This window comes from Triturus cristatus, chromosome 4_1 (assembly GCF_964204655.1).
Source record: "Triturus cristatus chromosome 4_1, aTriCri1.1, whole genome shotgun sequence".
NCBI lineage: Eukaryota > Metazoa > Chordata > Amphibia > Caudata > Salamandridae > Triturus > Triturus cristatus.
The window spans coordinates 570,919,092-570,931,851 of NC_140585.1; the positions used below are offsets into that span (position 1 = coordinate 570,919,092).

The 12,760-nt window shown below is 37.3% G+C and overlaps 1 protein-coding gene across 5 annotated transcripts in view; it reads right to left on the minus strand.

The window, feature by feature from the left end:
• Window positions 1-12,760, minus strand: part of PCLO (piccolo presynaptic cytomatrix protein) — a 1,384,288-nt gene that overhangs the window by 575,137 nt on the left and 796,391 nt on the right. For 3 of the 5 annotated variants that reach the window (XM_085652899.1, XM_085652898.1, XM_085652896.1), the window contains exons 8-9: window positions 11,423-11,440; window positions 6,376-6,512 (exon numbers count right to left, since the gene is read on the minus strand). In XM_085652899.1, coding sequence (XP_085509025.1) covers window positions 6,376-6,512; window positions 11,423-11,440 — 155 coding nt within the window. The remainder of the gene's footprint in view (window positions 1-6,375; window positions 6,513-11,422; window positions 11,441-12,760) is intronic. The other 2 variants (XM_085652900.1, XM_085652897.1) reach the window with 1 other exon arrangement.

A 12,760-nucleotide genomic window follows, 5' to 3' on the forward strand; every position in this document is an offset into this window, starting at 1 on the left:
CAAAGATGAGACGTTTGATATCCTTCCGGTGACGTCTAAAACAACTATAGTCCGTGCCATCGCCTATGCCAGTCTGGCACTCATGGACGCTGAACAGAGATTTTCTCAAAATTAAGAGGAGGCCATTGTTATACTGTAGGGCTGCAGACATTTTAGTTTGAATCTATTAGGGAATGTGTTTTGAGTATGTAGTGATCTCCAGCCTCTAGTACTACTGTTCCCAGGGTACAAATCCAAACTGCCCCTCGGATTAAAAAAAATGATCCTACAGCTCAAAGAATTCTCATTTGAGGCTGTAGATTGACCTGGACATGAAAACTTTGCTGACTACCTATACCGCTGTGACCTAGCTGCGATCATGGTGGAACAAGTTATGGTCCAAGAAAATTAAGAATATGTCCCACTTGTAGTCAATGGTTCTTGTCTCAGACCCCTCACAGCAAAGGAAATAAGCCAGGCTTGCCAAGAATATGAGTGTTTTCAATTAATACAATGAGCCATCGAATCTAACAACTGGTGGTAAACAATGAAGGAACAAGTAAGCTGGACACCTGAAACCAGGAGTCCGATCCAAGCAATGTACAATGCCTACAGCAAATTATTGCTGGTCAAGAACAACCTGATACTATCAGGGAACCACATCATCATCCAGCTTCAACTTACACCACGCAGGCTCATGTAGGCCGTCCACCACATGCACCAAGAAGTCGTCAAAACAAAGATGAGACTTAGAAAAGAGATCTGCTTCCCGGATCTAGAGGCCTACATGGTGAGGATAGCAGATGACTGTTTATCCTGCCAAGCAGTGGGGCAGCCTGACCAGTTCCTGCCAGTCATCTCTGAATCTGCCTCTTTGCCACCACAGATTCAGTCGAATGCAGACTTTGCCACTCTCAAGAAGCCAACAGCTTCTTACTGTTGTCGATGACTAAGATAAGTATCCCAATGTAGAAAAGATTTGATCAGGGTCAGCTGAGGGAGGAATACCAAAACTCGGGAAAATGTTTCCCACTCAATGCATTCCTCTGGAAGTCAAAATTGACAATGGGTCAACCTTCTAAGGGCAAGAGATCTCCACATACATCTTGTCCCTAGTTGTAAAACACAGGAAAGTTACACCCAGATGGCTCCAGACAAATGGATTAGAGGGATTTATGAGAACACTCTAAAAAGTGATACGAATTTCAGAAATGCACAGCGACCACATAGAGTTGGCCGTACACAGGTTTTTATGACTATTGAAACACACCACAAACTACACCAAAAACATCCCCTATTGCAAAAATAGCGGGAGCACAAATGAGGGAACTTATCCCAAGATAAGAGTCCATCTTTCAATGTAGGTAACCCAGTACTTCTGTACACCTGCCAGGAAGGTGGGAAGTTCAAACCCGGATTTTAACCTCAACCCTGTTATGTCAGACAAATGAAAGGTATTATGATGACGGCTGCACAAGGAAGTACCAACAGCACACAAAATGTCTTGTCCATTTTCTAAATATTTCAAACCAGGCTGTGCAGCAAGCAGTTGTGACATAAGCCCATAGAGACTCACTACTTACCTCTTTGTTTACTCCAATCATCATACTAACCAACTCTCCTAGCAGGCCCCCAGTGGGTCCCACTAGTTCCCAGATTGCGATGGCGGCATCATTGGCCAGCCTCCAACAGCTTCAACGTTCTCTGCCATCAGAAGATACACCTTGAGGACCCACCCGCAAACCAACCGAACAATAAAAGGACTTTGAAAAGTGAAATCGTTTTTTTTCTCCATGATCTCTCTCTCTCTAACATGTAGTATTTGAAATGATGGTTCCAATCTAAGTGTTGGTAGTACTGTGATGTTGTTAATGGGAAAGTTCCAACTCCCCGTCTTGGATGTTGCACTTGCTCTCAGCCATGTGCGGACTCATCACTGTTATCAATAAAGAACACAGGAGTGCACACGTCAGTGCATGATGAGGAACAGTAAAGCTTCCAGTTATCCCGCTCGCCCGACTGTGCTAACACAGACCCTGGGGCACGCAACACAAGTCCAAGAATGCAGGAGTAATAGCTTGGGACTGGAAACACTGTCTTGTGAAACAGTCAAATGGCAACTCTTCTTGTGATGGTGTCCTGTCATGTCTGCTCTTATATAAGATCGAGGAGTCTTCAGCAGTATATCCCATTTAGAATTTATTCCAAACGATGTCCTTTGCATTATCTGCAACATGTCCATCACAGGGAATATCGCTGGGCAAGAGAATAACTCTACAACCATCTCTAGGATTTAAACTTTGCCTTGCCTGACATGCAAGTGCCTGTCATGAACATGGCTTCTTTTATCTCGTTATGGATGTCAAGTGAAGGCACGCACAGGTGACTCGCAGTTTCTGCTAAAATTGTGAAACCCTGTCTCACAAAGGTCTATTGAACTCGTCAATTCTTTGAAACTGATACTTTGAGAAAAAGAAATAAAAGGGTCTATAGATATCTTTAGTAACAGAACAAACTATGGCATTGCACCCTTGTATACCCAGCGGCGGAGCCATGCTCCAGAGACTTCTAGTAGCGATCCGTGGTACAGCACCCTAGTACACCGAGTCCTGGTGCCACGTTGCTCTAAGAGCCGATGGAACAGGTGCTGTGCCAGGTGCCAGTCTCTTGTAGCGCCTCCTAGTGCACGTGCTTCTCTAGTAACTAGCTCTGCTGCTTCTTCTTCCATGGACAGTGAAGGTGCGTATCTGTGCAGAGATCAATAGTGATGTTAAAGAGAGTCCAAACCTTATGAAAATGTGTTCCGCAAATCGAAGTAATATGCTGAAGGGAAAACATATATAAATATTCTCAGTCCAGGCCAAAAATAGTAAACCAATAGATAGACAAGATTTTTGGGGGCAAATGTACATTTGCCACGTTACATATACCATATGCAATAAAACAAAAAGGAATAATATTTTTCAAAATGTTTCCAAGTTACCAAATTTTCATTCAGATGAAACAAAATATGTACATCTATGTTTAAATTACATTTGTCTCCTTATACATCAGTGAAATAGGATAATAACGCCTTTTTTTGGTTAGCTATAGTTATGGCAATGTAATATTAAGCAGTCGTGCCTCCTAGTGGGAGTGCTGCAAGACAGTGGGGCAGGGCGGGGGAGGGGCAGGGGCAAGGTGGAGGGTTGTAAACTCCAGCATATGGCCGACCGGAGTTAAGTACATTAATAAATAAATAAAACGAATTACATTGCGTACGCTGCAACACAATTGTTTACTACCCCCACCCAGCCCCTCCCCTGCTCCGCACCACCGCCTGTAGCACTCCCACTAGGAGCTGCGACTGATATTAAGGCAAACCGATTCCAATTAAGCTGCGGATGTATATGCTTACCTTGTCACAGGTAGGGGTGCATGCATCATGAAGCATGGTCATGTGTGAATTAGGATGCATGGAAGCTATTTTATTTTACCATTTTAACATGGCACATGGCCTTGTTAAAACAGTAAAATCAAATGTTGAAAACCAAGCACACAAAAGGCATGAAAAATAGGCTAGCAGCCCAGCATTTTGAAATGTGGCAGGGAGCATAGGGGTACGGAGAAAGAATGAAAAGAGGGGGGGGGGGAAACGTGGAGAGCTTGGGGGGTGAAAAGAGCATGCAGGTGAAGGCTGAGGAGTCTATCATGGTCAGGAAGAGAGCAAGGAAACACATACACTCCCATGAAGTGTTCAATGAAAAGGAAAAAAGAGTCCTCTTAAGTATACAGTGGAAGAATACAACGCATCAAACTGTGAGACTGAAACAATTCTGGGTGGGACAAACACAAAAATATGAAGGAAAGACATTATTTTCTATATAGTTTAGCTAAGGTCAGTGGTTCAGTTATGTATCTAGCAGGTAATTAGTCTTTTCAGAAAAAGTAAAATACAAATAAAAAATGAGTTTTTGTAATCAAGATCTGTGACATGGTGTATTCAATATCTGTGACATGGTGTACTGTCTTAGATATTAGCAGTTTAACATAATCCAATACCCTTTGCTAACAACAGATGCTCCAGGAAATCATGGCAGGCACTTCACTGATTTTGGCTAATACCAAGCTAGGTGCATTTTTCCTGTGGCTAGATTTACTCGTGTCCGATTTTAGGAATTGGTATGTTGCTGTGAGTCAAGAAAGGTGTTCCTCTTCTCACCGACGAGGATTAGCTGGTTTTACCTACCCGTCTGGACTACCACAAATCAATTCATGCCCTGACCATTTCTCAGCATCAAACAGAGCCTTGGTGGGTGGCACTTAAGGAGGATAGTAGACTGGGACTGTTCATCATAAAGCATATCTCTGCAGGTAAAGGACGCCCTATAAAGCATCTTATGTCTTTGAAAAACTGGAGTGTACGATAGCAGCCTTGCTTTTCTACTATAAACTATGTACTACCTACATTACAGGTATAAAGAGAATGGGTTCCATCCAAGGAAAAAGAGGCAAAACTGCATGCAGAGATTAATATGCATGTAGAGATTAATATGAACGCAGGTATTAATATCTGCTCCTGAAGGTAGTCACCTTTATTTTTCACTTTACAAACATTCCCAACAGTGCATATGGAAAACTTCACCCGACACAGATTTCTAGGCATACTACTATAAATGACGTGACTTTCCCACAGGTTCCATTTCCCCCTGTTGGAATCCATATGGCAAAGATTTAAGCACAGAAGGAATACAATCCGCTGTGCAAATGCAATTTTCTTTCTCTGCATGGAAATATTTTTTCGCACAGACAAATCCCTTTCGCTAATTCCCCACCAAATCTGGGTGCGATTCGTTCCCCTTCCCATCCTGGGAGGAGGTAGTCAGTCATTGTCTTGGGTGTTAAGTGGTCAGAATGGTGTTTGTGAATTCTCACAAATGTGAATGCTCGTGGGGTTCACAAATGTGCAAACCATGTAACGCTTCCTTCCCACCCCTTGTTTTGGATTTACTATTGTGGATTTATTCGCAACCACGGAGGAGAAAATCACTGTGGGAAATCCATTTGGGCCTGCCAAGAATCCTTCTGTGAGTTTCCGACAGAGAAAAATGACAGTATTTTTTGTCATAAACATATATACCTTTATGAATGGGTCCCAATTACTTGATTTCAACAGTTGTTCCTATGCAAGCAAAGAAAAGCCTTTTTTGTTTTGCACTTTAAATTAACTGGTTGATGTAGGTTTCCTAGAAAATGGTAAATTGGTATTTTATGCTTTTCGTTCATTTAATTTTGCTAAAGATGCCATGTATGAGATGCACGCTTAACTGCTTGTCTCATGGCCATCATGTTTGGTAAAAATAACCAGGTAATAAATATGCCGTCCTTAGCGTTAATTTAACACAAGTGCACAGGTGGATTTTAAACTGAATACATTAGGATTCTTTCAAAAGTGCCCAGCCGTTTCGGAAGTATTTACTGACATTTCAAAATATGAAAATCGAGACTTTTCTTAAATTCTAAGATCAAATCTAAAAAAAATATTTTACTTGTTCAACAGCTTTCACTTGTTTTATGCATTTTGGTTTAATAATAGTGCATTTTATAATTAGCTTAGTTGATCGATTTTTAAATTTGCACTCCTAAAAATAATTTAATGTGGGTACAAAGCATTATTAATCTAACATAATAGTCAAGTATTACACGGAGAATGAAATGTATTTTTATATTAACTGTTTAACAGGATGATTTGCCACGTAAATTCAAAGGAAATTATTTTGATTCCAACTCGTGCCTCAAACGGATCTCTCCTGATGTGCAATAGTGGGAAACGTGGATGAAATGCTGTCGACCTCTAAAGCAGCATCTACATTCTTTCACCAATGCCAAACCTGGGTCTTTGATAGTCCAAGTTACCCAAACAAACGTGATTATCCTGGGTTAATTTCATTCAAGTCCTCTTACTCTGGTGCTTGAGTGCCACATCCATTACTTTTTCAATTTAGATTTTTGTGTTTACGGACAATAGAGCTATATGTGGATTATTTAAATATTAATTGGTAGTTCTGTCAAACTGATTAGGCGCAGCTCTTTGGAACCATCTGCAAGAACTTATAATTTACTCTGCATGACCTTTGTCAACCTATCGATCTTATGGTGGTGTTTTAATACTCTTACCACAGTCATATAGCAATTGATCCAATGGCTCAAGTATAAGGAAGGAGCTGGTCACTCTTTGCCCTACTGTGTTTTCTAAAAACTGCCTTCCAGGGGTTGCAATGGACCCCTCACCATCCTGAGGCCCAGTGCTTCTGGCCTCACCTTCCCATGCAACAGAATGAATAAAAGCAGGTGTTGAGCTTCTGTTACAAGAAAAATATCAAATTTTCTTTATACATTAACAGAAATATGTCTTACTTGTTCTTGTTGATGATGAATTGATCGTGATTGGGCTAGTCTTTCCGATAGCTTTCTGTCAAGGCCATGTCCATTGTCCAAGCGGGAATCCCTGGGCTTGTCAAACCAATCTGTTTCCTCTCGCCGCAGATGATAGGCTTTGAAAACCAATGACATGTCAAATGCCCTGACTCAAAAGTGGGTGGCAATGAAACGGGTAGCACATGGCACACAGCAGACATGCAAAGAATGTATAAACTGGCCATGCAAATCAAGCAAGAAAAAATACAAGTGCACGTTCAGGCATAATCTTCATAAACAGATGACATCTGAGATGGGAAGAATACATTCCATTCATTAATCACCACTTCTATGCTGTGAATTTAAATTGAATATAAAGAATTTATTTTTAAGTTAGCTAGACATGTTTAGTTCCTTCGGTACCTCACAGTTCTGATACAGACATATATGTTAAAATGTTAAACTGCCAATCTAACATGGATTTGGAAAACATAATTGAATGAAATCAGAAAGCTAATCATAAAACAAATATAAAAGCATGCCATTAATGTGGAAGTGTGATAAATCCTTTTTTGACATACTGGTATATTCATACAAACCCTCTGGTTTCAATAAAAGTAAACGCTAATTTTTAGGAGGTAAGATGGAAATGTAAAGAAATAAGACACAGCAATAAACACTCACTAATGATCTCCTATAATAAATATTTTGCACCTGAAAAGCAAATGCTGCACCTCGCTCTAAACCCAAATAAGGCTCAATTCTCATCATTTGCTTTAAGCAGTTAGACATTGGGAATGATTTCAAACATATTTTCTAAAATAAAATATGTGTAACATGCTTATGTAGGACATTTTTGTTTGCTTCATGTCACACCAGAGACATAATTAAGTATCAGTTTTATAAGTTACTGTGACATCTTGGTATTTTAGCCTCATTTTGTCTCCTTTTAAGTTCCCCTCTCATTTCCTTTTCTTAATTACCTTGTTGGTCATCTATTTAATTGTGCTCTTCAGTGCACAATACCACTCTTGAAATATCCCTTCAGAAAAGTACAAAGAGCAGGGGGCATTCACAAAAGGAAATCGAAATTCAGTCAGTCGAGGAGCAAAGAGATAAAGCAAATGATAATAAAATACAAATGATTGTGTGAATAAAGGGAATAAAGGAAATAGCGGGGTGCAACAGAATACGACCCCTTAACAAAACGTAAGGGCAATTAAACAAAGGTACTGAAATTATTAGGGCTGTGGCAAACTCCCCCACTTAAATGACTCTCTTCAGCATCTATTTGAATATCTATTGATTGTAATTTCCTTGAAAATATAATTATTTCCAATTCGGTTGAATGGCTCTTTATTAATGCCATATTCTATATTGGCCAATATTTTCTATGAAAGGATTGATCAATATATCTTCTACTTAGCATAGTCAACAAATGCCGATGCTTTTGGTCAACTAACAAGATGCACATTGTGCTATAATGAATATCCAGTAAAATAACATAATACTTGCTTTGTTAAAGTATAAACTGTTGGGAAAAGAATGTTAGCTTCCTTCTAATTATATGTCAGCATTGGCTAATACAGTCTATTAATAAAGGGAGCAGAATGATGAGTTGTGGACTCTTATTACCACTGAAAAATGTGCATTTACATGTACTGAATAGTTCTGTTTTGCTGTTTATTTCCAAAGTTGTCTTTACCACATTTTGATCACTAAGTGCCTCTGAAATATCAATTACCATTTTTTATGTTATATTATTATATTTTGAATGCTGATGGCTAAAAACAAGTGTGGCTCACCACACTCCCAAGAACGCCGTCTCATAAATGAAAACTCATTAGTTCTTTTATCCTAAAATGCCGTATTGGAGAAGTCACACTTAGTGCGCAGTTTATTTTGGTGGCCACAACATGTTTTCACATTTGTAATAACTATGCAGGATGAGATGACCGGGTGTGGTCGTGATGCTCACTGATTCCGGTCTAAAGTTACTTAGTGTACCTATCTGTTGTTGCTCAAGGGAAGAGGAGTCATCCACCCCTCAAAACTCACGACCCAAGGGGATCACACAAATATTACTACAAACCTGAGCACACAGTATTATCATCCATTAATTTAAGCAAAGAAGGCAGGGTAAAAGATTCTTAGTTGACGTATAATTGGGGTCTCTTCAGTTAAATGCGATATCCATTAGTGTAGCTGTAAAGTAGGTCCGAATTATTTTCGCATCAGAGTAATGGAAGGTACACACTATTCATAGTCAGACATGTTTCTGAGTCTCTCACCGGCACCCAGTATGGCCGACTAATCTTTTACCCTGCCTTCTTGGCCGGGTTGGAAGTATAACCAGTCCAAAGGTTGACCGCTCACCTTAAATGCCAATTAGCCCTGAGGAAGTCGTGGGTTACTCCCGGGCGACGAAACACGTGTTGGCTGGACCAACGGAAGAAAGAAAATTAAAATACAACAACTGTATACTGTCTTGTGCATTACATTGCTTTGCTTAAATTAATGGATGATAATACTGTGTGCTTGGGTTTGTAGTAATGTTTTCACATTTCTACAATAATCAAGTTGCTTCTAATCCATAACAAAAAATTATTTAGGATTTGATTTTTTACTCAGAACAGAAACAATTATTGAATAAAGCCAACGCTATACTGTTCAAGCAAAAATAAATAATTTAACAAACTAAATTCTGCATTATTCAGCAACTGCAATTATGTTCTGTATATCAATGATTTCACACCTTTTTAGTGTACATGAGTAGCTTGGGCATACTGTTTAATTTTAAAGTAAACTGGCCAGCGCATACTAAAGATCTTTTGTGAAAAATAGCATTTTAGTTTATGACAAATGCTTCTGAATTAAATACAGATCTAAATAAAAATTATAGGTAGTTCCTGGTTCTGTCCCATACATTCTAGCAGCAATGAAACATATACACACTACCATTAAATATCTAAGCCACATAAGCAGAGAGCCTGGAAACATTTCAATTACTGTTGCCTATTTTTTGCATGAACAGAATAAATCAATATTATATATATATATATATATATATATATATATATATATATATATATATATATATATATATATATATATACATATATAAAAATAGACTGGAGATTATTATATAATTAGGTGGATGGTTTAAGAGGGGTTGTTAAATAGCAGCATAACCATTAGAAAATATAGTGAGTTATGCAAGTATATACTTTACTTTGTAAGGCACTTTCCAAAGGACCTTCAGAAAGTATTACATTATTAAACACAAGACAAATATTTTAAACTACAACTACTAAGTAGGTACCCATATCCTCTATCTTGGGGGACTGAGGAGAGGTCTAAAAAATGCTAGGGACACATAACCGTTACAGTACAGAATCTTTAAATAAATTACATTATTTTCTGTAACATCCTGGCCAGGAAAAATGTGTGTTAAAATATATCCAATAAATCCTAGATTTTCCTTAATTTGACTTCTAACGCAACAAGATTTAATAACTGTTTATTTAATTTCAACATTAATGTGAAATTCAGTTTACCAGTATTTGTTTTCTTATTCTTAGTGAAATAGTGGTAAGACTATAGGTATGTAAATAGCAAGAGAAAAAGCAAAGTACTTCATTTTAAATCAGTCATATTTCTTTGTTTTCAAATCTGCTCAAACTCCAAACAGCTGTTAAAACCAGTTGGCAGATAACACCAATTGTTCTAGCTACAGATGGCGAACTTAGACATAACAAGTGAAGAATAACTAACAGAAAGTATGAAAATAATTTTACACTGGACACTAGACACTAGATGACACTGAAGTAAAAATTGCTTATCCCATTTTAAATTTGTCATATGTTTGTGCACATCTTTATGCCATAAACCTCTGAGAAATAGAGAATGATGTGAAATTTGTAAGAGGCAAAATCACTCATGTGGTAAGGCAAGAAGAAAATCAAATAGCACAATATCTATGTATCTGCACAGTTGAAATTGCTGTTTTTGACAATTACATTTGTAAGATGTATTATATTTTGTCACGCTATATTTAATTAACATGGATGAATAGAAATTACTATTGTATTTGTTTCATCCAAGGTAAATTTGTGTGAATTGAACCTGTGGTACACATTATGTTGTTGGGAAATAGCAGGCATTCTTAAAATCAGGGTGTAGTAAAAATAAAAATGAAAGGAAGTGTCAACATTCTAAAATGAACAGCGGAAACAGAGTATACTCATGATATTTAGTTCGGATTTTATAATCTAAAAAATGGGTATAGTACAATATTCAGCAATGTACTTTAGAAAAAGGAAAACAAAGGTTAGTAGCATCAGTTATATACAAGATCAATTAAATTAAACAAGGTTTTATCTTAAATTGAATTTATCTTAAACTACATCAAGAATGCAGACTATTTGCTTAATTTCTTGATTAACTGGCTATAAAAATAAGAAAGTATTTAACTGTCACAAAATAGTTTTATATGTGCTCCTAGGGGAAAAAAGGCTTGTTTCAAATATGATTCCACAAAAAGTACCTTTTAATAGATCATAAAACATGTAACTCAAAAGTGCAAAACAACAATCACACAAGCAAACACACACACAAAATGAAGACAAGTATAATTTAATGATGGTTAAACATGGAAATTAACTGCATAATTCAGTTAAATTGCATTTTTACAATTCTACGTTTTGTCCTCTATAAGCTATGCGTATTATTTGAATAAACAAATGTAATTATCTGAGGGGATTCAGTAATTTACTTCTATAACTTAATTTTGCAATCCTGAAAAATATTTTAAATATATGTTTATGCGCTTTTTAAAATGAAAAACTTGTGGTAATAAACTGTATCTCAGTTTACTACACGTGAACAAATACCAGAGAAACATTTCTTGACAGCATTAATTATATGATAATCAATATTAATGTCAAGTCAAGAACATGGAGCAAATTCTTAATAAAGAACAAAACGGACATGCATTACATCAACACAGACTCTCTACAAGACTTGCAACAGAAAGCATTACTCCTACCATCATTAAAGGAATTGTCTGGCGAATTATCCAAAATAAACAGAAAGACATTCATTGATCAACAGGCAGTTTGATTACATGGTGTTTCCATTTTTTTCAGTATAGACTGCAACTTTTACTTTAAAAAAAAATAAAAACATGTATTTAAACATTGTCTGTGTACAACATTGAATATTACGGCAGCAGACAAACTCAGTGAGCGTAAAAACATATTTCCCAAATTCTAAATCAAAATAAATTGCATTACCAATTAAATATCTCAGATGTAAATTAAATCTTACAATGCATCATTTTATGGGTATATGGTAAAATAAAATGTGATCAAACCTAAGAAATCGCAACTTTTATGAAGTAGAAATGTAAGTGACTGTGCTGGTCTTCACTTTATGAAAAACCATAAAAGCAGCTACATTTACATTTTAACATGTTAAATACTATAGGGACCCTATGCATTTATATGTATCAGTATTTAATATCAATTTACAGATCTATTGTCAAAGATAAATCGAAATATCTCAAGGTTATAACATTATGTAAATTGTTTAAGTTTGATCATCCCTAGCTTACAACCCAGAATATGTAAAGGCTCACTCCACAATTTCCAATGAGAATGAAAAATGCAAACTCCATATATGATGATGCGGATACGGGTAGACAATGTTGTGTGAATGCTGATGTTTACAAAGATGAATAGATGTTTACATTGCATTATATTGGGCAATTTTACTCAGTAAATAACATCCAACACTGTTACCTGCTGCTATGAACAAAGCCGTGAATCAAGCAGCCGCTGCAGGTAAGAGTGGTGGGGCGGCGGTTCCAGCAGAGGGGGATTTCGGGAGATGACCACAAGAGAAAATTATTTAATTTTCTCTTGAGGTCTTCAGTTGAAATCCCCCTCTCCCCCAGCAGTCCCCACCACTCTGACCTGCAGCAGCCGCGGCTGGAATTAAGACAACCACCTATGTTGCTTGGGGTGCAAGTCTGATGAAATAATACTATGACAATGATTTCTTATTGCATTCATATGCTTGTATTTGCCTGGTATGGTTAGAAACAAGTTCTCACAGTGCAAACAAAGAGGCTACAGAAAGTAGGTACTGTAAGACTGATTTGTATGCAAAACTCAGTACCACCATGGTGTAACCAGAAAGGGACAGCTGCAGTATGAATGATTATAAGCAAGAAAGATTGCAAGTACTGAGGGTAGTCTTATGGAAGGCAAGAAAGTAAGTCTGAAATACATGTAACTGTTATGTGAAGTGCACGAAAACTGATATGTAAAACAGCACATGGTTAGATTGTTCATTCGCTTAACACGGTTGTTCACATTCAATA